General features: G+C 40.0%; 1 protein-coding gene across 1 annotated transcript in view; it reads left to right on the forward strand.

Moving 5' to 3' along the window:
* The window catches only part of fam184ab (family with sequence similarity 184 member Ab), a 191,299-nt gene that overhangs the window by 52,137 nt on the left and 112,662 nt on the right, over positions 1-26,500 (forward strand). The window contains exons 2-6 of the mRNA XM_079645322.1: positions 15,107-15,226; positions 18,524-18,682; positions 23,154-23,393; positions 24,051-24,134; positions 25,350-25,601. Of these exons, the coding sequence (XP_079501448.1) occupies positions 15,107-15,226; positions 18,524-18,682; positions 23,154-23,393; positions 24,051-24,134; positions 25,350-25,601 (855 nt within the window). The remainder of the gene's footprint in view (positions 1-15,106; positions 15,227-18,523; positions 18,683-23,153; positions 23,394-24,050; positions 24,135-25,349; positions 25,602-26,500) is intronic.

The following is a 26,500-nucleotide window of genomic DNA, read 5'->3' on the forward strand; positions in this document are numbered from 1 at the left end:
CTTCATAGACATGTGTTTTGTATGTATATATCTGAGATGCTATTGCCTACAAATAGCATGATAGGTGACCTTTAAGACTGGCATTTTTTTTGAAAAGTAGATCTACATAAGTATGAACACTGTGACGGATAAATTAAAAGAAGTATGAACATAAAGGGAGAGTGAATACAACCCATGGGTATGTCAAAGAACATTTTGAATACTCTTCAAGAGGGCATGAGCTCAAGATGGTTAATATATTACTGTGCTGTTATTATATCTTAGTATTTTAAATCCCTATGTGCCTGAAGAGCCTGGATTTAAGGTTAAAAACGATGTACTTGGTGCAACAGGATGGGCAAATGAATATTGGAAGAGTAATGGAACCAGAAATGTCTGCTAAAGTCTTCCCTACTCAAAATGAGGAATTAAATGTCCAATTAGACAATGATTCAAAGCTAATGAGAGTAAGAAGGTAACGACAATTGGTGTCTAATTAACTTCACTGCAGCTCAGGAGGTCTTTCACACTCACCTCTTATCTCACTGTTCAGCTAATCAGTATTTAAAACCGTTGAAGGGATCATATCAGAAAATCATGAACATATGGACACACCGGATCAAGATGGCTTTCTTTACTAACAAATCAACATGTTTAGCGTTAGTGTTTCATCCCTAAATATGTTTTTAACTTTAATAAGCTCTTAAAATATTCAGAAAATGAAAAAATGTACTTTTACAAATAATTATAAATGATCACATTTTGTCCGAGCTTTCAACTACGAATCACAGTGTTCACATAAATCTGCAAGTTTATAAAAAGTGTATTTATTGAGATAAAACAATTACAGCTAATTTCCAAATGCTGATGAAAACCACGAGATGAGATGAACCTAAATGGAAATAGTCCATTAACTAATATAATTAAGTAAAATAAAGCAGATTTATTATTATTATTATTATTATTATTATTATTATTATTATTATTATTATTATTATTATTATTATTATTATTATGTGTTATCAAGTTGGTGATTATTTATTTGGTCAAGGAAAAATAATTGTAAAGGTCCCCTATGATACTGTTTTTCATCAATATATTACAGGTCTCAGATATATACAGAACCTGTCTCTGATTGGCTGAAACACCAAACAGGTCATTGCAGCATTACCCATAATCCCCTCTGTTTCAGCCCTGTTTCCAAAGTGCTGATTCTCTGTCTGTTACTTTAGATGAAAATGAAGAGCCCCTCCCCACGCCCCTCTGAGAGACATTTGGTTACAAAGAACTCAATGGTGCTCTAGGAGGAGATTCAGGTGGTAAGGGTGTGGGGGGGGGGGTTACCTTGGTTGCTGATTGGCTAATGGTTACACAAGACAAAACATCGTTATGACATCATAAAGTGGCCAAAATCTGATCAGCTCATTTTCAGACAGGTTTTTATAGAAATGGATCAAAAAGAGAGAGAATCTTTGTACCTGAAACTTTCAGAGTCTTTCCACAGAGGGGACACATGTTGATGTAGAAGAGACATGAAGAAGAGGGGACACATGTTGATATAGAAGAGACATGAATAAGAGGGGACACATGTTGATGTAGAAGAGACATGAAGAAGAGGGGACACATATTGATGGAGAAGAGACATGGAGAAGAGGGGACACATGTTGATGTAGAAGAGACATGAAGAAGAGGGGACACATGTTGATGTAGAAGAGACATGAAGAAGAGGGGACACATGTTGATGTAGAAGAGACATGAAGAAGAGGGGACACATGTTGATGTAGAAGAGACATGAAGTAGTGGATTTTGATAGGTTCCCTTTAAATTTACATATTTGTCATATTTTTTGCATCTTTTTAAATATTTTAATTTTTGTATTTTATATGTAGGTTTCACGACTATTTCATTACTTACTTTTTCCCCTCTCAAAACACCAAGGCAAATTCTTTGTATGTGTTTTTTAATGTGAAAAACACCTTATTCAGATTTTGAGAGATACGAGCTTTAACTCTAGCCTGGGAATAAAGAATTTAAACCTGGAGTGAGTAAAAGGCAGAACAGAGAGCTGGCTTCCTGTCAACACAACAACAATTTGCTATGCAGCGGTAATGCTAAAGTTAATTGCTCGCTAAACCATTTCCCACTAAACTGACTGCCCTCCGCAGCAGCCCCTCACTAACTGGGATCTGCCAGTGAAATGACACTTCAATAGTTATTCCAGCAATTAAATACAACGTCTGCTCGCTGCCCTTCCTCCGCGGGGTTAACGATTTTATCCCCAAGAGGGCAGAAATCAATGCGGTGCTAAGAAAACACACTTGTTCATATCTGTAAGCCTTCACGGTGAAATCAGCAGGATCTTTAGACTCCTGCATGCTTTAGAAAATGTGGAATTAATTGTTTTTGTCTGCAGGAATGTGGGATTTATTGTCACTTTATTAAGTTAATTTAATTAAAAGAAAACTAATAATGATGTCTTAAAATATGGTGACAGACATGCACTGCCTTTTAAATGCAAAAGTTTAATTCAGATGTTCCTCCGTTGTTATCTCAATTATGCTAATGTGTACGAACAAAATGTGGCACCTCCTTTCATTTTTGCACGAAAGCTGAAGTGAGTTTTTTGCAGGTTAGTTCATTCTGGGTTATTACAAAGGCTAACAGCTAGCTTTGCTAATGCTCTTCATCTTGGTAGCTTTCATCCTATAGTTTAAATACTCTGGCTGCATATTGAGTCTAAAAAAAACGGATTGATATAACCTTAAGCAAATGCTAACATACTTTTACCATTTACTTCATGAAGAATTACTGAGTTTTGCTTGTATTCCCTTATGCTGTTAAGGGTTCCCAATGCACAAGTCTTTGCTGGAGTAAATAGTGTTTTCATGATATCCTTAAATGCTTGTTATTTGATGTTTCATTTTGCAGCGGCTTTGTATTGCATGTCCCACGATCGAGATTGTATTTTCGGCCAGTTAAAGGTAGGGTAGGTAAGAACGGAGAAACCAGCTCGAGTGCGCTAGAATTTGAAAGTACACAACCGGAAAAAATCTGCCTCTTCCTTCAGACTTCCTTCCAGAGCCCCTCAACACACGAACGCGCACATGACCAATGAGGGCACGAGATAAGTTTGTGCACAGATGGAAGGCTGACGGGCAGGTAGGCCATCCAGTTACTTTAGCCGGGCCGGCTCAGATGATTGGTCGTGCTTTTTACAGCGCCACGGCTTCCAGAGATGACATTTTGTTATGTATTTATTGTCAAAGCATTTCAGATATTCATTGCTATCGGGATGTTAAGAGCATTCCATGGAATATAACAAAAAGTGTTTCTGAAGTGGATTACCTACCCCACCTTTAATCTGAACAAACTCATATAGAGTGGTGCAGGAACGAGTCCTAAAACCCGGAAGTGAGTTAGCATTTTAACACTTCCTGTTCCCTCGTCTCAGAGCGCATGGGATTTCTCCATAGGATTTTGGAAAGTAGCTGAAATAAGGTCTGTGGTTGAAACACATTGAAGGGACGGATCACGTTAGCAGTGACCCCACTGGTGATTTATGAAGAGTTGATGTGTCTGAATAATGATGGTTGTTAACAAGTGGCTGAATACGACTACAGAAGTTGTGGAGGCAGGGGCGCCCCTTGCGGACAGGTAAGGCAGGCAACTGCTTGGGGCCCCGGACCAGAAGGGGGCCCCCAAAGAAGGTTGATTGAAAAGGTCCACAGCAACAACAACCTGAAACCCCCTTTTTAATTTACTGCAATAACATGTCTGGAAACCCCCTCTAGGGTAACCCCATGCATAGCGGCTTCATAAGTTTTTCGTTTCCGGGGGGGAGGGGGGGGGGTTGGTACTGCCGGTTGTGCGTGGTGATGAAAAGCTGGTTCGAGCGGCCCCCAGTGAATGTTTGCCTAGGGCCCCCACAGACTTTAGGATCGCCACTGTGTGGAGGACATTGTACGTCATTACGCCAAACACGTAAACACTCCTCTAAGTTCGTTTACCCTGTTCTGCTTGAAAGCAAGTCCCTGCCTCCTGAAAACTGTTCAAACAAACGCTTCAACTTGTACTATTTAGAATCTGTGTGTTTGAATACTGATCTTAAGTTAGCGTGAAGTTGAAGTCGTGCTGCTGTACTCGGCTGTAGTTCCTTTATAGCATAACGTTAGCATTTAGCTTCTGGCGGTTAGATTTATGATTTGAACATTATAAAAGCAGGGTAGACACGTGAAGATTATCCGGCTGAACAAAACGTGCATTCATCAAACAGGTTCGTTTCCACAGACCTTATTTCCAGCTATTTTCCAGAATCCTATGGAGAAATCCCATTGCTTTTTGTCGAGGGAACCCATGCGCAGCTTGGATCCGGGTAAGTACTCCATCCCTGGACCACTCTATTGTGAACAAATCACAACACGACAACTCACCCTCAGCGATATCTGAATCAGCGTGATTCTGTTTTCTCCTGCCGCTCCGGACAGGTAGCAGCAAATCATTGAGACACAGAACTTCAGAGCACTATCTGCTGGAAATATTCTCCGTGTCTGTGAATGTGAGTTAGTACTGGGCACGGGGCAAAGCTACAACAACAAAAGGAGTCCAAAAATAGAGCTCATAAATAATTTAGAGTGACAAAATGTGAGATTTGATGGTGTTGGAGGAGTGAAGGTGAAACTGCTTTGATCCCAAAAGATCTTTGTATCACCTCATTAAAAACCTGGATTACCTCCTGCATCAAAGTTCATCAAACTGCTGTTGGTACAATGTTCGGGAGAGATTAAGGTTTACTTCAGACTCAAGTTTAACTGTGTTTTGGTTGCTCATTATAGTAGCTAAGTTTAAGCATAGATAAGAAACATAAAGGGGGGATTTTGTGGATGAATTTGAAACATTTAGTTTGTTTGAGCACGGCTGGAATCTATTTCTTGTTGAGTAGTCTGTACACTGAAAACATGGAAACGTTGACTTTAACAACAAACACATTTCAAATAACTCTATTTGTTAGTTGATGGCAATATGATTAAGTTGAACCTTATATTTTGTATTTAAAGTTAAAGTTATTGCTTTCAACTAACCTAATACAGTTATCGGAAATCTGTAAATTGAGCCCCAAAATTATATTTTCGTAAAATAAGAGAGAAATCTGTAAGTGAAGGATATTCTAACTTGTTCCTACTAATAAATAATAAAAGTGTTTTTTTAAATGACCTGCTGTGAGACAAGACTCTCATTTCTAGAAAAATTATGAAACCGGATGATTTTGTATTTAAAAACAAATACATAACCATACAGTAGGGCTGCTCAATTAATCGTATTTTAATCGCGATTACGATTATGGCTTCCAACGATTACGAAAACAACGTAATCGAAATAAAACGATTATTTTTTTATTATTACATTTTTTTTTTTTTTAAATACATTTTTTTTTGGGGGGGGTTTTCAGTTGAATTATACTTAAAGTTCAGGGTAATCAACTGTTAAAAACATACTGTTCACATTTTTTTTCTCCAATAAATGGACGTTTTCAAAGTCAATGAATAATCGCATTTAATAATCGCAATTACAATTATTGACCCAAATAATCGAGATTATGATGTTTGCCATAATCGAGCAGCCCTACCATACAGCAAAATAAGCATTTTTCCCTTGATTCAAGAGAGCAAGGTTGCAGTAAGTCAAAAGTGAAATACGTCTTTATTTCCCAATTTGACTATTATTTGTATGTAGATAATGTAACTGCCTGTGTCTGTGAATATCCGTACACATTAACCTTTCTTCTAAAGCAGTGGTTACCAACCTTTTTAAGCCCAAGATCACCGACCTCGGCCTAGGTGAAAGGCGAGATCTACCTATTGCAGAATTTAGTGAAAAAGACGGCCCAGACAATGCTTCCAATTTGAGGCCTTTTCTATAGGCTAATTGCATCTGAATTACAATGAAGGCTCCATAATCAGCTCACGGCATATAGGCAGGGGTAAAGTGCTATTGGGGGGCGGACCTCAACTCCTCAAGGGGGGTCCGGGGGGAAGATTTTTTTTTAAATATTGAAGTTGAAAGCATCAATCTGGTGCACTTTGAGAGCAACATGAAGAGATCTATGGATACCTCTCTCAGCACCCATATAAAACAGAACTGAAAACAGATGTTCTTTTTCTTTATGGATATTTTACAAATCACATTAAACTGTATTCTTGTTTTACTGCCATATAGTAGGCTATTTCATACCTGTTTTTCATTTATTCTCTTATTGTTTGTATAACTATAATGATCATATGTAGGTGTGCCGCGGAAATAATCTTTTGAATAATTTGTGACAAAACTGTTCTAAATACTCAAGAGTCCTTTAGCTCACCTAGTGGTGTAGTGGGGGTTGGACGCGGGGGTACGCCGTACCCCCCACTTATTTGAAGCATGATTTCTTTTTTTAATAGTCTAATACATCTAAAATCATTGCCAGTGTTATCAGTTGCAAGTGTGTGTTTGTTGTATTAATGACAAAAACATAATAGGCAGATTTCACAGTAATTATAATAAAAACGTAACTCAAGCATTTATGCAACCTTGATTTGAAGCGTGTGTGAGGGGCAGAACCGTGCATTTTTATTATTTGTCCCGCGTCCCACACATTGAGACTGTCCCGCATTTGAGTGATAGTCGCGCAGAAAGGCCGGATCAGTTCGCTGACAGCCGGCACTGCTCTTTATTATTATATTGTCTAAACGGCATCATGTAAGTTGCGCTGACAGGCGGCACAGAGGTCCCCCCAAGCCCCCCCCTGGTGTGTTGCCTCTGTTGCGTTCACTGAACATGGGAAATTACATTCCTGCCGTCGTCTCCTGTGTCATGATGAGGTTCACGTAAAGCACGGTTAATGTATTATATTATTGAGGTGTCTCAAATATACGTCAATCAAGTGGCACCTGCTAACGGGGTGGTGGATGATAGGTTTACATCTAAAAACGTATTTTTCAAACATTATTATTTTAATTGTATTTTTCTTTCTTTTGTTACTTTTTTTTTAACGGTCTGCGATCTACCCGCACCACACTCGCGATCGACCGATCGATCGCGATCAAATGGTTGGCGACCACTGTCTAAAGTTTATTTGACAAGTGAATGTCAAGACTGCAATGCAGATTATTCACAATTTGACATTTAGCAGCAATGTATCCAAACAACAAGAGAGTGAGTTAACGTCTCTTGAATATCGTTATAAAGTTGGCTTTAGAGAAACCAAGAAAGTGAGCATAAGAAAGTTTTCATTTCATCTTCTCCAGAGTTTGACAGCAGTGTCATATCTCGAGGACAGGCGCCTGGTGAAAGTCTTCGTGAGTTCCTCAGCCGTGACTTTCTCTCCGCTGACAGACGAAACTCGTGGCATTTGGCTGTCACTTATTGATCGCCCCGCTATCACAGACGTTTATGCAAACTCCTCCGAGGGCATGAACCCATCGACCCGGAGAGATGAGGCGAGGATCAGTCTCACTCTGTATGTCTCACACTCTCTTTGTTTTTCTCACACCTCAGAGCAAATCACACACACTCACAGCGACACATATTTATACAGTGAAAGAGAGATTATGTTTGAAGCTGACACTGCAATGTCTTTGATTATTCTAAATGAATTACTGAAACAATGAAATAACGCCATTAAAGTTGTTCTGAATTTATATTAACCTTTACAAAAAGTGCAAGTTGTAATTTAAGTTGAGAGTAGGGGGAGTATAATCCATGTTACAGCAAGGAGTTTAATACAAAATAGTAGTTGGGGAACTTTAAATGCACACAATGAATGATTAATCAATATTCCTACTGCGTGTATGTAGAGGTAATATTTAAAAACTATTATCCTAATTTTCAGGATCATATTAGTATTTAGTGTTTCTACTTTAAAGAGTCCTCTCCTGCTGATGTTCAGGTGTATATCAGTATGTAGTGTCTCTGCTTTAAAGAGTCCTCTCCTGCTGATGTTCAGGTGTATATCAGTATGTAGTCTCTCTACTTTAAAGAGTCCTCTCCTGCTGATGTTCAGGTTTATATCAGTATGTAGTCTATCTACTTTAAAGAGTCCTCTCCTGCTGATGTTCAGGTGTATATCAGTATGTAGTGTCTCTACTTTAAAGAGTCCTCTCCTGCTGATGTTCAGGTGTATATCAATATGTAGTGTCTCTACCTTAAAGAGTCCTCTCCTGCTGATGTTCAGGTGTATATCAGTATGTAGTGTCTCTACTTTAAAGAGTCCTCTCCAGCTGATGTTCAGGTGTAATCAGTATGTAGTGTCTCTGCTTTAAAGAGTCCTCTCCTGCTGATGTTCAGGTGTATATCAGTATGTAGTGTCTCTACTTTAAAGAGTCCTCTCCTGCTGATGTTCAGGTGTATATCAGTATGTAGTGTCTCTACTTTAAAGAGTCCTCTCCTGCTGATGTTCAGGTGTAATCAGTATGTAGTGTCTCTGCTTTAAAGAGTCCTCTCCTGCTGATGTTCAGGTGTATATCAGTATGTAGTGTCTCTACTTTAAAGAGTCCTCTCCTGCTGATGTTCAGGTGTATATCAGTATGTAGTGTCTCTACTTTAAAGAGTCCTCTCCTGCTGATGTTCAGGTGTATATCAGTATGTAGTCTCTCTACTTTAAAGAGTCCTCTCCTGCTGATGTTCAGGTGTATATCAGTATGTAGTCTATCTACTTTAAAGAGTCCTCTCCTGCTGATGTTCAGGTGTATATCAGTATGTAGTGTCTCTACTTTAAAGAGTCCTCTCCTGCTGATGTTCAGGTGTATATCAGTATGTAGTGTCTCTACTTTAAAGAGTCCTCTCCTGCTGATGTTCAGGTGTATATCAGTATGTAGTGTCTCTACTTTAAAGAGTCCTCTCCTGCTGATGTTCAGGTGTATATCAGTATGTAGTGTCTCTACTTTAAAGAGTCCTCTCCTGCTGATGTTCAGGTGTATATCAGTATGTATTGTCTCTACTTTAAAGAGTCCTCTCCTGCTGATGTTCAGGTGTATATCAGTATGTAGTCTCTCTACTTTAAAGAGTCCTCTCCTGCTGATGTTCAGGTGTATATCAGTATGTAGTGTCTCTACTTTAAAGAGTCCTCTCCTGCTGATGTTCAGGTGTATATCAGTATGTAGTGTCTCTACTTTAAAGAGTCCTCTCCTGCTGATGTTCAGGTGTATATCAGTATGTAGTGTCTCTACTTTAAAGAGTCCTCTCCTGCTGATGTTCAGGTGTATCAAGTACAATTTGTTGGAGCGCTAGCCAATAGAAACATAGTGTAGCGTAGGGATGTCACTATGTTCTGGAAGTAAACAAAGGAGTTCAATGGAGGCGTTTCAGGCCGGGATTTGAGCCTTTGCAGACCATTTACATGCACTAAAACCTACATTACATACCTACCTACATATGTCCTCTTTAATTGAGAGCAATAACCTTAAACATCACTTCGTTCATCTGAATTGCAGCTCAGCGTTCCCGTTTTTTTATAGCAACCATCGTTGGTTGGTTTTACAGCCGAACACTTTACTTTGATTTTTAATTCTCTCCTTAACCTTTTTTATGCTGAAGGAGAACCTCTGCGGGGAACCCACTTGGGCTATAACAAGCTCAGAAGAACTGTATGTTCAACTGTATGTCGGAATTTCCTCCAAATGTATTGTTCTTAATGTAAAATAACATGGTTTATTCACATATAATACAATAATTAATGAGTTTTAATTAAAATATTGTACATTGTTTTCTTAAATATTGGCGGATATCTGCCAAGCTATGCTAACATCTCAATTTGACACACTGCTGTCTTTGTGTTATGTGTTGTTCACTCATGATGACAATGATGACCGGATTGGCAGCTTTTGTCTCTCAGGCACTGATTGTCTTTTCCATTGAGACACACACACACACACACACACACACACACACACACACACACACACACACACACACACACACACACACACACACACACACACACACACACACACACACACACACACACACACTTTCTCTGCCTCCTCATCTCTGACCATTTGTCAGGATAATCAAGCTGATGAGTGTGGATGTGTGTGTAATGGTTCTTGACAGGCTCTGCTGGTGTGTGTGTGTGTGTGTGTGTGTGTGTGTGTGTGTGTCTGGCTGGCTGGCTGAATAATTGAGACGCTTGGAGGAAAATATGTTTTATTTTGGATGCAAACTGAGTTATTTGCAGATTTATTTGGCTCTCTGCAGTTTGCCTCTGATCTTTTTTTTCAGCACTCATTTTGAAAAAAGCAGAGAGAGAAACTTGTGATGAGCGGTCACTAAAGTCAGGATGTTAGCTGCATTAAATCTGGGCCTGTCGGTCCACTACTTTAAGTCCATATGGCAATATTTCAACTGTCGGATGTACAGTTTCCATGAAGTTTTGCACAGACATTCATGTTCCCCAGAGGATACATCCTAACTTGTTTGGTGTCGCTCTGACTTTTCTTCTAGTGTCAAAATGAGGTTGAAATGTTTGGTTTTAAATGGAAATTATAACAGCTTTTGAATTGATCGCCGTTCAGTTTTAAATTCACATATTATCCCACTTTTGGAGATTGTGTAATAGCTTCCTTTAGTGTCATCACTAATTCAACATTCAATTCATATAATACTTGAGTTTATGGCTAAATACCTGCATAACTAAGACTTAGCTGAACTTTGGTTTGGTTCAAAGTTTAGTTAAGTTGTTCAGTTTTACTTAACTTGCATGTTAGCTAAGCATGCTAACAAGCTAAATTAGGCATTTTGGTGAAAATGGCTAACTAAGATGGTGATCAATTAGCATGTTAGAATGCTGAGAATAGCATTTCTTTCAAATACCTGCTGTTCCTAAGTAGAGGCTAACAGGGCTGCTACATGTAGCATGGTTGTATAGTAAGGATAGCAAACTGTCACTCTTTTAATAAAAAACTGAACAACAAATACTCGAGCTAGCGCCAACTGCTAACAGCTTGGTTGTGTTTCCAAATACTGTGTGTTTAAAAACAAGGGACATTAATGATTTGTTGCACCAAGGCAGGACAAGGATAAGTCACCCATGTGTTTGAGGGGAAATTATGTGAAACACAGCCTTAAGTTTTAACTATATAAATGCCAAGATATATTTAATATAAGCATACAGGCTAAAGTAATGGATGCCGATCATATTCCCATTAAGAGGTCTTTCAATTGCCTCAGGATATAACTTCCTTTGTGTCTCAGTTTCTTCTTCTATTTGAGTCGAGCTCTGCGTCTGTCAGCAGCGTGCGGTGAGTAAACAAATGGAAATTGTGAAAAACCCCAGGACTTATTGAACTGAATCCTTTCATCTCTCAGCGAGGTGTCGAAAGGCACACAGTGCCATTGCTTCAAAGGAAGCTTTTGCCCTTCTTCATCTCCCTTTTCTTTACTCCCCAGTCCCTCTTTTCTTATTCAGTTGGCGGACTTTGGTCCCGGGAAAACAAAGGATCTTTAGTATAGTTCAACGTGCTGAATTATTCACTTGGTTTTACAAAAAAGAGGCAACACACGGCTTGGTTTCTCACAGCATGGCGAGGAGAGTGTCTCTGGGTTCTTCATGTGTGGTGTCAAATGATCATATAATCATTGAAAACATAATAGTCTCATACTCTGATTGCCTTTTACACTGTTACATTGTATTTGTAGTCTTGTATGCGTTTAACAGAGACATATGTTAAGGATTTGCATTGCAGGAGGGCAAAGGAAGTAAAAGGGTGATTTGCAAAAGGTTAAGCACGAGGGGGTTTAATGGTTTAATGGTGGGATGTTTAGATGACGCCTAAGGGGACCAGGTGGATATTATCTCATATAAAGTGTGACTGAAAGCTAGGGCTGCTCGATTAGGGCAAAAATCATAATCTCGATTATTTGGGTCAATAATTGTAAATGCGATTATTCATTGACTTTGAAAACGTCCATTTATTGGAGAACATTTTTTTTAACAGTATGTTTTTAACAGTTCATTACCCTGAACTTAAAGTATAATTCCAAAAAATAAACATAAAAGATTATTAAAAAAGAAAAAAAAAAAGTTATAATAAAAACATAATCGTTTTATTTCGATTACGTTGTAATCGTTGCAAGCCATAATCGTAATCGTGATTAAAATACGATTAATTGAGCAGCCGTAAGCTGTGTTCTAGGTGCAGAACTTCTTCATCCTCTGAGGACGAAGTAGCTCTGTTCCTACATTTGGGATCGATTTCACTTTATGTATAAAGACTTTCATTATGACTTTATTAAATATAACAAAAGACAAACTTTGTCCATGAATCATTTATCAGTTTTTCTTAAAGGTCCCCTATTATACTGTTTTTCATCAATATATCACAGGTCTCAGATATATCCAGAGCCTGTCTCTGATTGGCTGAAACACCAAACAGATCATTGCAGCATTACCCATAATCCCCTCTGTTTCAGCCCTGTTTCCCATGTGCTGATTCTCTGTCTGTTACTTTGATGAAAATAAGGAGCCCCTCCCCACGTGATAAGGGGGGGGGGGTGGGGGGGTTACCTTGGTTGGTGATTGGCTAATGGTTACACAAGCCAACAAATCGTCGTTATGACATCATCAAGTGTCCAAAATCTGATCAGCTCATTTTCAGACAGGTTGTTATATAAATGGATCAGGACAAAAAGAGAGAGAATCTTTGTTCCTGAAACTTTCAGAGTCTCTTTCCACAGAGGGGACACATGGTGATGTAGAAGAGACATGAAGAAGAGAGGACACATGTTGATGTAGAAGAGACATGAAGCATGTTGATGGAGAAGAGGGGACACATGTTGATGTAGAAGAGACATGGAGAAGAGGGGACACATGTTGATGTAGAAGAGACATGAAGAAGAGGGGACACATGTTGATGTAGAAGAGACATGGAGAAGAGGGGACACATGTTGATGTAGAAGAGACATGAAGAAGAGGGGACACATGTTGATGTAGAAGAGACATGAAGAAGAGGGGACACATGTTGATGTAGAAGAGACATGAAGAAGAGGGGACACATGTTGATGTAGAAGAGACATGAAGAAGAGGGGAGACATGTTGATGTAGAAGAGACATGAAAAAGAGGGGACACATGTTGATGTAGAAGAGACATGAAGAAGAGAGGACACATGTTGATGTAGAAGAGACATGAAAAACAGGGGACACATGTTGATGTAGAAGAGACATGAGGAAGAGGGGACACATGTTGATGTAGAAGAGACATGAAGAAGAGGGGACACATGTTGATGTAGAAGAGACATGAAGAAGAGGGGAGACATGTTGATGTAGAAGAGACATGAAGAAGAGGGGACACATGTTGATGTAGAAGAGACATGAAGAAGAGGGGACACATGTTGATGTAGAAGAGACATGAAGAAGAGGACTTTGCATAATAGGTCCCCTTTAAGAATTTCCTCCACAAATTGGAAATGTAAAAACGCATACCGTCCCCCCTCTCTCTCTCGCTGCCTGTGAGGGGATCACGGCTCTGTCAGATTACTCTGGAAGGCTCCATGTATTTTTGGGACGGATTTAAAGGTCAATCTCACTCACAACAGTTAGCTTGTGTTATTTTTATCCCCAGCAATATGAGGCTTCAACTAATTCATAACTGTGCGCTAATCCTGGAAACATCCATGCATACACAGCAAGGTTTTCACATCCCACTGCAGGCAGCTGTGTACCAGCTACACACCACGGCTCGTTTGAAATGCAAAAGCATTATAAAGATTATCATACGGCAGTAATTTGCATTTCTCTGCCTGCCTCATGTCCTCATTGCATTTGATCTGTAAGCTGAATCAATGTTTTAATAAATAATACATGTTAAGTGTGACAAGGGTTTCTATAGTGTTGGCCAACAGTAGCGAAATTACTACTTTTGATTAGACAGCTTCGCACAAATGTGGTCATTAATTAAGGAAGTTGGATTAGGGCGAGGCGATATGATATTTCAGTCATTTTCGCTGCCATGAAATATTCACAATGTGGATTTAATTACTAAACGGGTAAAGGCAAATAATACAATCTTTGGAAAACAGTGTAGTACAGGGGTTTTCAGAGTGTGGGAAGGTGAGCCTCCCCTCAAAGAACATAAGAGCAGCCGCCCCCCCCTCCTAATTATTATTGCTATTATTATTATTTTCAACTTCAATAAAAAACTATCCATGTTCGAATAAAGTTAGCTGAAGTTAACTAGCTAGATTTCACTATTTCTCGTTATTTTTTTCTCTTGTTGCGCCCCCCCTGAAGCTCTCTGGCGCCCCCCCGGGGAGGCCCACCTTACACTTTGAAAACCGCTGGTCTAGTAGATTCATAACATTTCAAAAATGCAGTTTTAATATAGACTTTAAACCAAGAAACAAGATAAGGATATCCGGAATCTTAAATGATATCCACTCATCACAACAATTTAATATTGATATATTGCCCAGCCCTACTTTGGAAGTATTTTGTATGTATTATAGTGCATACTCTAAATCTTAAGTACTGCACTAGGGCTGCAGGATTTGGGGAAGGAATCTGTAATTGCGAATATCTTTACTGATATTGCGATTTGACTGCGAATTTCTGCATCATTTTTATTGAAAGATTTATTAAAAAATGTTCATAGTTGGACAAAGATGTTTTTATTACGTCTGTTGAATATGATTTGTTGTTTGGGACATCTATGCAGCACAATCCATAACTCTAAATAATATTGACTCTACACCACAAATAATGTGCCTCCAGCGATTTGAATACTGCACTAGTCCATATTGCGTTTTGATTAAACTTTAATACATTGTGCAGCCCTGTCTATGGCACATGATTAGAACTTGTTATGATGGTTTCCAGTGATGGACTGAAGTGTAAATGGTTTCTATGCTACAAAGAGCCCATTAAAAGGTTTTGAGCATTAGCATCAATAACAGCCTTGCTTTCATCTTTATATTTCCCTTCGTCTCCTCTCCTGCTAAGATTTCTGCTGTTTTATTTCCAGTTTAATTCTCAGTCTGAATGTACGGGCCGCAGCTGGCGTCTCGTTCGAACCCGAGCAGTTGGTCTCCCGCGGTTTTTAATACCGTAATAACTCCTGATTATGAACACAGCTAACGCGTCTCCCTCTCCTCTCCGCTGCAGGTTATCTATGCGCTGAACACGAAAAACGACGAGCACGAGGCGGCCATCTCCACGCTGAAGGAGGCGCACGAAGAGGAGGTGCAGCAGATCCTCTCCGAGACCAGAGAGAAGATACTACAGGTCTTTACATTTAATGTAATTAATTCAAAGACACTGTCGTCTTATTTTTATCATTCATTATCAAGTTCATGTTTACTCAGTTATATCATCTGTCATTAGGTCATAAGAAGGGTCAGAATAGTTTACTTACAGTACTAAATGTCAATATACAGTTTAAAAGGAAACAGCATACCCTCAGTTTGAAGATATTTAAAGTAGAGTAAAAAAAGTTTGGTCGATTTAAACATTGGTATATCACGTTTTCAGATATTTTTAAAACAGTGTTACAATACTTGAAGTAGTCCTTAACAAGTCGTGAATCAAACGATTTTAAGAAAAAGTCAAAAGTAGCATTACTCATTTACCCCAAAAATAGTATTAACATTATCATTTGTATATCTATATACATATCTATTTATCGTTAATTAATTATTTGAACTACTACTGTATATACTGCATAATTTATTTAATATTTTTGTGGATTACATTTTCTATTGTGTTCGAAAGCTGTTACCGTTCATGGTCAATTCTGACCCATGATTTATCTCAGTCCAAAACACACAAAAAAATGACTATCATCCAATATTGTTTTAAATACATCATAACTAACTTATAATGCATTCATAACCGTACAATCCTGTTGTAATTTAATGTTATGGCCCCAAAACACATTACACCACATATTGCACACGTGCATGTGTGTGTTCAGGTTCAAGTGTTAGTGTACATTATTCTTTGGGAAAGGTGGAGTTCCCGTGGGGGGAGGGGGGCAGAGGGAGGGGAGACCAGGTGCATGTTGGGAAAGATTATTGTTACAGTTGATGAAGGGGGGTGGGGGGAGGGGTGTCTAAAGTCAAAGATGATTCTTGATTGGTCCAAATTTGACCTCGAGTCACTCAAAACATTTCTGCTGGGTCTCCCCAGAACCCAACACCAAATTATACACTTTGTTTTTTAGAGACCTTCAGACTTGGCAAACATTTTCAAAATCTGTTTTGTAGTGTTTCTATAGCTGTTGTGGAGGATATCATGAAGCCTTGTTCTGATACAAAAAACTAGAGCGTAGTTATTATATCATTTTAACTTGAAACGGGTCACGGGAGACCCGAACACAACTTAAGGGTTCAATCTGAATCCCACAAAACGCTAAATGTATCACATGACTGTAGTTCAACAATATGGTAAATGTGTGTAAAAGTACCTCAAAATTGTTCTGAAGTGCAGCATGTGTGTAAACGTATCGTACTTTCTATCACTGGGTAAAAATGTGCATTAAGTTGAAAAATGAAAATCGAATGAGTCTCTGTTTCCTAGGGAGGAATACGTTAATGCATATGTCAGCATTAATTTAATAATGATTGAAAACTCATTATTTTATTAGTAACTTCTTAAGGTTATTCTACATGAGCGAGTGCAGCAAGGGAACCGTACTCTTTGGCATAACTAGGCTTTGAGTCAACTAGTTATTTTAAGCGTGAAGTATGAGGCTCTTTAGAAATGAACTCCACATGCAGAGTATCGTTGTATATATTTCACTCGTGTGTTTCTGAACACTATCACATAGCAGCGGATCCACTGAGAGCCGGAGAGATCATCAATATTCACCAGCTGAACCTTAATTATTCAGCTCTATATGTCATGTCTCCTTATGGAAATTATTTACTTCCCTGACAGCAGTGTGACCAACTTTAAAGAGCTGAACGTAAATATGGAGACATTTACTGTACATGCTATACTTCTCTGCAAGCTCGCAAGGCTTTGAATATCACTGACTCGAATCTAATTACATCAAACTGTATTTATATTGCAGCTTTCATACACATGAGGAAACACAAAGTGCTTCACAAACCAGAAACAAAAAAGTATTTTAAACAATACTAAAACCCCCCTTTCCAGGTTATAAATACAGTAACACATAGCCTTTCAATTACTAAACACCAATGGACCAACCAACACTTTGCATAAGAATAAAATAGTAAATTAATAATGAATACAATTCAGTGAAAGCCAAATATAAAAGGAGGGTCTTGAAGATGTGCATATTTCATCTTGTACATCTAACTTTCATTAAGTATCATAATTAGGGCTGTACAATTACTCAACATACAGTATACTGAAATGGTATTATGGTCTAGTGCAGTGGTTCCCAACCTGGGGGGCGCAGGGGGGGCGCCAGGCCTCAGATGATTTGAGGCCAAATATCATATTTAGATGTTTTTTAAATCTTTTTTTTTTACATATAATTGTAACGCAATACATGATTGTCACTAAAAGCCTTGTCTCTATATTACAATAATATATAAAAAATAATTGATTAATTAATTAAATACAAATTCAAGTTAGTAGCTATTAAAGGTATAAAAAGACAGAAATGTATAATTCTTTCTTTAATAGAAATGTTTCTTCTGCCCGTAAAGTCTCCAAACCAGGCTTTTCTGGATAAGCACATTTAAAACATAGTCATCGTCCATGCCGGTTTCAGTTGGATTATTTTGTCACAGTTGCTCCGATCAGATCGGTCTCCTCCATTTTGTAGATTATTTACGATTTTAGAATCCGCATAAACACATCGGCAAAATCCGGCTTACTTTGAGCATGTGTTTTTAAACAGTTTAATCCCTTTGTGAATTGTTTCCACTTCTGCGCCATCCTTTAATTTCTTCATACAGCGGGAATCCAAATGAATGAATCCTGAGTCCAATAACCATCAAAGTCACTCCAATAGTGCTCCTTAATTACGCTTTCATCCTCCTTTAACAAAATACTTCACATTCATCCAGTTTATGAGAGCAGTTGTAGCATTTTTGAGACTTTGGGGGGGGGCGCAACTTCCAACACGAGTCATTTGGGGGGGCTCTTGGGAAAAAAGGTTGGGAATCGCTGGTCTAGTGCAATATCCAAGTTGCAATATTTGGTAAAGATATCATTTTAAATGTATTAATTTCTGGCCTAAAATGGATTTACAGTATAAAGAAACTCCTTGTTTGGCACAGATCCGTTTAATCAAATCACATCATGATGATTTTGTCATATTTTCTATCATAATGTGAATAACATATTAAGGAGAATTTTACATATATTGTCGCTAATCATATCCCTAATGCAATATCAGTCAAATCCAAATTGTGGAGCCCCTATCATGACGACCCATTCAATTCAAGTTAAAGATGGTTTCCGAGGAGTCTTTCGTACTAAAACAAACTACTGCATTTCACACTCCCATTACTGTGCATATATATATGTGTGTGTGTGTGTGTGTGTGTCGGTGCATATAAATCAGAAGCAGATTCCAAATACTTTGCATGATTTGACCCACAGTACAAGAGTAAGATCAGCGATGAGATGGACCTGAAGAGGAGGATCCAGTCTCTGGAGGAATCCATGGAGCTGCACGAGAGGATGAAGAGGCAGGCCCTCGCCGAGTTCGAGAGCTACCGTCAGAGGGTGGAGGACATGCAGATCTGCACCGAGGCCCAGGTGTGTGTGTGTGTGTGTGTGTGTGTGTGTGTGTGTGTGTGTGTGTGTGTGTGTGTGTGTGTGTGTGTGTGTGTGTGTGTGTGTGTGTGTGTGTGTGTGTGTGTGTGTGTGTGTGTGTGTGTGTGTGTGTGTGTGTGTGTGTGTGTGTGTGTGTGTGTGTGTGTGTGTGTGTGTGTGTGTGTGTGTGTGTGTGTGTGTGTGTGTGTGTGTGCCCAGCATGAGGCTACAGATGTCACAGCTGCAGGTAATCTGTACTGATGTCTGTTTCTGTCTCCTGTTGTGAGCTTAAAGAGTTTCTCCTTCCTGTCTGCATCACCACTCTGTGTGGCGTGCGTTCCGACATTTAACTTGTTGCGCAGGAGCAGAAGTATTCAGTGTTTCTTTTCAGACAGAGGTTTGAAACCCTTTTTTTTACATTTATCCCACAAAATGCACCTCAGACGGCCAGTTCTCAAATATATTTAAAATCTGCTTTGCCTCCAGCACAATGCTAATCTTTTTACAGAGCTAGATACAAATATTTGTCATTTTTCTAACTTTCTCTGTTTGCAAAGTCCTATAGAATTGAGTGGAAATATTATTCGTATGCATATATTACTTGCTTCACTTTTTTCAAATCCCAGTCTGTCACCTCAAAGTGCTTTACAGTACAGGCATACACATTTCGAAAGTAACACATTTGGACATTCTTAGGGAATGGGTAGTATATGTTCAGGTTACTGTATGAAGTGTGTTTGTACCTGAGAGGACAGAGAGGATATCTGCAGGATGCATTTTCAAATTATGGTGTTTTTGTTGTCTTTTCCAACAAAACTGCAAACCCTTGGGAGCCACTTCAATTACAATCTGCTGCTATTGAAGTGCTGTTATTGAATTTATGCTCAATGCCGCCCAAAATAAACTGCCTCCTCCAGCTTTATCTTTGCTAATAATAGCAACAATACTGATTTGAACTCCCACTGATGGGGACACAACCATAAAGGAAATTGACTGAGAAACAAACTCACATTGTTCCCTGGTATTGTATAATTGAACACATTAGCCGTGTTCACACCGGAGTACTTTTTCCCACTTTAGTTCCGATATTGTTCCGAAATGTCGCGTTCACACCAAAAAGAGCCGGAACTCAAATTAGTTCATGAGAACCTTTTCACCCCCTTTTCCGTCCCTGCTAGAGAGCAGGGACTCTCATGCGGCTCTCTTGTGAGAAAAGAGCTATATTTCTGATTGGCTGGGCGGATTGCAAACCACGCCCCGTAAAACTCAAAAAAAGTGTTGTGAAGCCACCATTTTATTATCCTCGCATTAGCATTATTAGCATTATTAGCATTAGCCCAGCGCAGAAACGCAGAGAGACTAACTTATGGCAACACAAAATAAAACATGGGAGCGGTGGAGATGAGGAGGTGTCGGCGTTCTGGCGATTTACTCGGAAAGCTTCAGTAGAAGCTGCTGGGAGTCCCCAACTCCGGGGACTTCCGGCCGGGACTTCGGGCGGCAGTATATGCCGTGAAGTTGTTTGCAGCCTGCCAGTAAACCCAAAGCAGAAGAAGAAGAAGTGACGTCAGCGGCTTCAGTGCCTAATCCACCCCCAGGGACTTATTCCGGTGTGAACGCGATCTGTACTTAGTTCATCAGAACTAAAGAGTTCTGATGAACTAAAGAGTTCTGATGAACTAAGTTCTCATGAACCTTTGTGGGAAAAGTACGGCGGTGTGAAAGCGCCTCTTGTTCTCCTGCAGGAAGTGTCAGAGGAGTAGTGTGTTAATCCTCTGGAGAACATACGGTGTAAACACTTACAACATACAAGACAGCCAGTGTGTGATCTTTTTTCTCTCTCTCTCTCTCTCTCTCTCTCTCTCTCTCTCTCTCTGTGTGTGTGTGTGTGTGTGTGTGTGTGTGTGTGTGTGTGTGTGTGTGTGTGTGTGTGTGTGTGTGTGTGTGTGTGTGTGTGTGTGTGTGTGTGTGTGTGTGTGTGTGTGTGTGTGTGTGTGTGTGTGTGTGTGTGTGTGTGTGTGTGTGTGTGTGTGTGTGTGTGTGTGTGTGTGTGTGTGTGTGTGTGTGTGTGTGTGTGTGTGTGTGCAGTGAACATTGTAACAGATCGATACAGTAGCCGACATAATTGTATTGATTTATGTACAGAGGGTAGAGGAGCTGCAGCGATGTGTTCAAGTACAAGAAAAAGAAATGGGAAAAAATTTACACGGCTGAGGATTTTAAGTGACAATTAATGCAAGAACACACACCCACACCTAGGTGTTTGTAGTAGGGTTGCAACACAAGTTTTAACAGATCAATGTCAGCTTGTATATCTGCAACTTCATATAGCTTTGAGAAAAATCTGATTTAGTGTCAGGTTAGTCGTACCATTTTCCATTCATCTGAACATTTTTAACTTGTGTTTTCAGGTACAAATTGCCACTAAGAGTAATTGCAAGTCGCTGATTTTGTAATTATCCGCTGCCTTCATAAATGAAATGCTAATTTCAGACCGTGCAGGCAAATTAAATGAAAGGCGTGAACTTGTTTATGTAAATCTGGCCCTGAGAGATGTTTATCATTTCTCACGCCTGCTGGTGAACATGTGAATGTAGTGACTGGTATTGAAGATCAATATGAAAGTGCCTCATGAAACTAAAGTCCACTTGTGCCCCCCATGATTTCCTGTTTGTGTTTTTATTGCCTTTTAGCATTTCCTTTATTTTTTAACAAATTGTACGGTGTCCTTGGGTGTCATGAAAGGCCCCTAAAAATAAAATGTATTATTATTATTGTTTATTTTAAGCAATTTGAAGCCTTTTTTATACTCGGGCAGGTTTAGTGCAGTGTGCAAATACAATGGCACAAGAAAGGAAATGTGCCATTAAAAAAAAGTAGTTAAAATTAAGGTAGTGTTGAATAAAACTAAACAAAAAAGACAATTGACTTTCCAGAGCCTCAGTACTCCCGTTATAGGACAGACAGACCCCTGAGTGCACACAATGTCATCCTCCAATGGTTTTATAGTCTTAACTGGGATCAATGGACAAGTTATAACGGTAATTCTTTATCCCACAAAGGTTGTAATCACTCTGCAACAAATTATAATTTAAATGTTATTATGCGATTCATATCATTTTATTTTCCTGGAATGTTAAAGGTTATGTTTCTTTCCCAGCAGATGTGATTATCCAATGATTACTTAACAAATTATAATAATGACTTTACAACATGATATAACTGTAAGGGAAACTTCTGCAGCAATGGAGAGTCAGGACTCAGAGAGACACGAGGAGAGTTGGAGCTTTGATGTCAAACACTGAATGTTTATTTACAAGTATCGGCCGGAGAAATTCACATCATAAGTCACACAGCCAGAGATTCTGACTGCCCTGGTGGGTTGCCATGTCAAATCTGCCCAGCCTATCTCTCGATAGACCTTTTAACTGGTTTACAGAGAGTTAATCCACATATTGGGGGATGGTGCGTAAACACTGGGAACACTGGAGATATCCCCGACATCTGGAAATACTCAATCACCTGTCTGTTACCTCATTCACACCAACGGTGTTTCAGGGCCGGTTCGGAGCTGGAGCTTTAAAAGCACCAGGTTTTCCTGTTCACACCGCAGCGGAGCAGCCTCTTATCTCCGGAATCGGTTCGTTTCAAGCACCAAAAAATTGTCCGGCCAGAGCAAAAGCACCACATGCGTCACGCTTACGTCGAGGCGGGGGCAGGGGCAGGATCAACTCCTGAACAACAACAAAAAGCCGGCGTTTTATCCAGTTTGTACACAACGATGGAGAAACTTAACAAGCAGCAGTGGTCCACTGAAGAGACCAGCTACCTACTGGGAATCTGGTCTTCCGAAGAGGTACAGAGGAAGCTGGAGCACAATCGGCCATTGCTGTTGTTGTCGGTGTCAGCTGTGAGGGGTTTCCCCGCGGTTTGGCTTTATGAAGCAGGCACGCAAACGGTTACATCATGATGCAAACGATGACGCAATGACGCAGCACCAGTCGGACTCTGGGCGGTGTGAAAAGAGCCGGAGCTAAACCGAAGAACCAGTTCTGAACCTGAAAAGCTCTAGCACGGAGCTTGAAGATGATATCGTTTCCAAACCTAACTTTGCCGCACAGATCATTGAAATGTCTGTGAGTGCTTTACGCTGCGGCGCGCTCCCGCGAGGTGCAGTGGGCATGCATGTCACCGGCGCTAACGGTTCACGAGCGTCACCCCCCCCCCCATTTTCCTATTTTGCCAGTGTTAAAAAATACTTAATCAGTTATTACTTTATGGTGTTCAGATCTTTAAGTAGAAAACACATGACATTTGTTACTTATAATGTCTAATAAGTTGTTCGCCTGTTCAGTCCTTTCATGTCCTTTATACTACACCAAGTTCACTAAAGCCGTTTTGTCAAATACCATCTGTGGGATAGATGACCATTGTGCATTTAAATATGATTGTCATATTCCCTTCCCTCCCTCAGCACACGCAGCGGGTGGTGTCCATGTCCCGGGAGGTGGAGGAGATGCGGCGGTCCTTCGAGGAGAAGCTGCGGACGTTCGGCTCGGCGCAAACGCAGTTTGAGCAGGAGAAGAAGGCGGCTCTGGAGGAGCTGAAGGGCCAGCACCGGCAGGAGGTCCAGGAGCTCCTGCGCAGCCACCAGAGCCAGAACGCTGACTACAGCAAGGACCAGGAGAAACTGGTGCAGCTGCACAAAGCCGAGGTGAAGCAATAACTGATCCAAAGTGTATATACAGTATCTTTATATGTATGAACATAAATGAAAGTGAAGCGGTGGCACCTGGAAGACATGTGGACATATCTTTGTCTCCTATGCAAATCACTAACATTTAATCAGCTTAAATTAACTTTAAATATTGTAACAGGACTGGGCAGATAAAGAGACAAGTGGTAGTGTAGCAATCACGACAGAGGCAGTGTTCAAGTCCAAAAAAGAGGCTTTATTGCTGTTAAACTCAAAAATACCTTTAACTATACAAAGGCTAACGTAGCCGGGCCGCTAACCGACTTACCAGCTTCAAAAATGTTTCCTTGCGCTGGGAGTCTCCTGCTCTGTGAGTTGCTCATGTGCCACACACAACTGAGCAACTCTGTGTGCTTTGTCTCCCTTGAGGGAGTGATTAGCACCAGGTGTGAGGTCTCCACACCTGCTCCCAATACTGTTAATTGGAAGAGGGTGGAGCCACCTATTGGGAGTGTAGGTGCCTCCCACTACTCTGCCTCTCAGTTCCTTACAATATGTTAATTTTTTTGTTTTTATTATTACCAATACAGTTATGATTTATTTGTTCTAAATCAGAGTGGAGAGAGAAATATCCCTGTGAGGGATTAATAAAGTATGTCTTCCTCTTCCTCTCAGGTGGACTCCCTGACGGAGCGAGTGGAGGAGCTCAAACAGGACAAGAAGAGACTGGTGGAGGAGTACGAGGCCAAACTCAGCAAGGTACAGTACTGAGTATTATTATATCTATGCAGTGATCAAAACAGGTATATTTGTATAAAGAAATATAAATGATAGTATAGTCGGTCCTGCTCGCTGCATGAGCTGGTAAACCTCAGTAAATGTGTTTTCTAATTCAAAATCAGAGAGAGTCACCCATAATAACTTGCATCGATTACAAAAAAGCCTCACTTCAAAGGAAAAAAATGCTCTGAGTAATGGTTAAAAAATAACTGAGATGATATTTATTGGAAGCTCTTTGTTGACCTTGCTGAAAGTGGAGGCTGTGATCTGCAGACGGTGTACAGCGGGAGCACAGCGGCTGCATTTAGAAGCTATTCATTTCAATGAAAAGCTCTCCTCTCTCCGACAGTGACGCTGTCAGCCAAGACTTCTTGGCCTCTGCTTTTCACTCGCGTTGATTATTTTCGCATGAGATTGCATTTTGATGAGAAAGCTTTTCATCTGTCCAAAATGTTTTCCAATTGAATGCCCAGTTTAGGATAAAGAGGGACATGTAAAAACACAGTTGGTATCCGTGCTATTTGCTTTATCAGAATCAGAATCCCTTTATTAGTCCCACAGATTGGGGGAAATGTGCATTGTTACAGCAGAAAGGAGCAGCTTAAGGTTACCTAAGAAGCATGCTTAAAAAAGTATTAAAGATACAAAAATTATAATTAAAAAAAGTTACACAATTTACAAAATACACATCCTGTTACAGCTCTGAGGATTTAGCAGCCAGGTGTATATTGCACAGTTTTTAACGGCATATATATATATATATAAATATTGCACCTAGCTGGTATTTAACAACAAGAGGTGTGTGTGTGTGTGTGTGTGTGTGTGTGTGTGTGTGTGTGTGTGTGTGTGTGTGTGTGTGTGTGTGTGTGTGTGTGTGTGTGTGTGTGTGTGTGTGTGTGTGTGTGTGTGTGTGTGTGTGTGTGTGTGTGTGTGTGTGTGTGTGTGTGTGTGTGTGTGTGTGTGTGTACTAGTGGCTGTTATGGTTGGCGTAGTATTTGCCACATGAGATTGCATTTGGATGAGAAAGCTTTTCATCCTTCCAAAATGTTTTCCAATTGAATGCCCAGTTTATAATAACGAGGGAAATCTCAAAACACAGATAGAGCCGGTTTCCGTGCTATTTGCTTTATTTGTCATAGCTCTATAAATCTGATTGAATTAAGATGTTAAGTCACACCTGTCTCTCGTCTCCAGTCTCAGGCGTTTTACGAGCGTGAGCTGGAGGCCATGAAAAGGACTCAGCAGCTGACGGCCGACAACCTGTTGGCATGGAAACGCACCGAGAGCGAGCTGCGGCGGGAGTTTCAGACTCAGGAGGCGGCGCTGCAGAAAACGCTCGGGAAGCTGAGGCTGGAGCTGGCCCGCGTCACGGATGAAGCGCGGGAAAACCGGGACAAATCCCACAAACTGCAGGCGTCCCTGCACAACGCCGACAGCAACGTCAAGGTGAGTTCAAACTCAAAACAGAGATTCTTTCATGGAGACATGTGCTGTTGCTTTCTATATGTGCGCTTTAACCTGTTGAACCCCATGCCCCCGCCCCCGGGGGCTAAACACAACAATATTCACGAAACTGTGTCTCAGGGCTTCTTAACATTTAACAACCTATGAATGTGTCATACCCAGTCACTTAACGTGAAGAAACTCAGCTAACTGACGATATGAACCATTTTTACCGAATCAAAACACAACTCTAACGCCGAATTAGCACTAAGCGAAAGAATGCTAACGCACTTAGCACATAACTCACGGTAGAAATATGTTATACTTCATCGGATCTGCACAAACAAGATGTCATAAGAAAGCTGAGATTCCACAGATTCCAATGGTATAAGTATCATTTATATTATATTTGCTGTTCTCTGATCAAAAGTTGTGTTCAATGGCATTAAAACGCATATAAACGCTGCTGAAGGTTAATCCAATGTGTCTGTCACTTTGAAATGATTACTGATAATCCATCATAACATTTATGTCAATAAGAGTAGTTTTCATATATAGCTGCTATGAGAGCTACGAGAGCTGTAACCCAGCTTCCGGTTTTGGGCTTGCTGGCTGCGCATCACTCATTCACCAATGGGTAATGTTTAGATGGATTATAGGAACTGCCCTTCGATTCTATTGGCTCTAACGGTTCAAAAGAGGTGTCATTCACCAAAATCGACCGATGGGCTCCAGAATAATGGAAAATGCACCCAAATGACCCCAGAAGTCATTTTTCTTTGTTAAATCTGTCTAAAAAGGTCAAATTTCACTTATTTTGCATCAATCTTGATACAGGGTACTTATTATATGTTATAGTTTGGATTCCTAAAGCTTTTAGTCTACTAACCCATCATTCAAGG

Source organism: Notothenia rossii, assembly GCF_949606895.1.
Source record: "Notothenia rossii genome assembly, chromosome: 8".
Classification (NCBI taxonomy): Eukaryota; Metazoa; Chordata; class Actinopteri; order Perciformes; family Nototheniidae; genus Notothenia; species Notothenia rossii.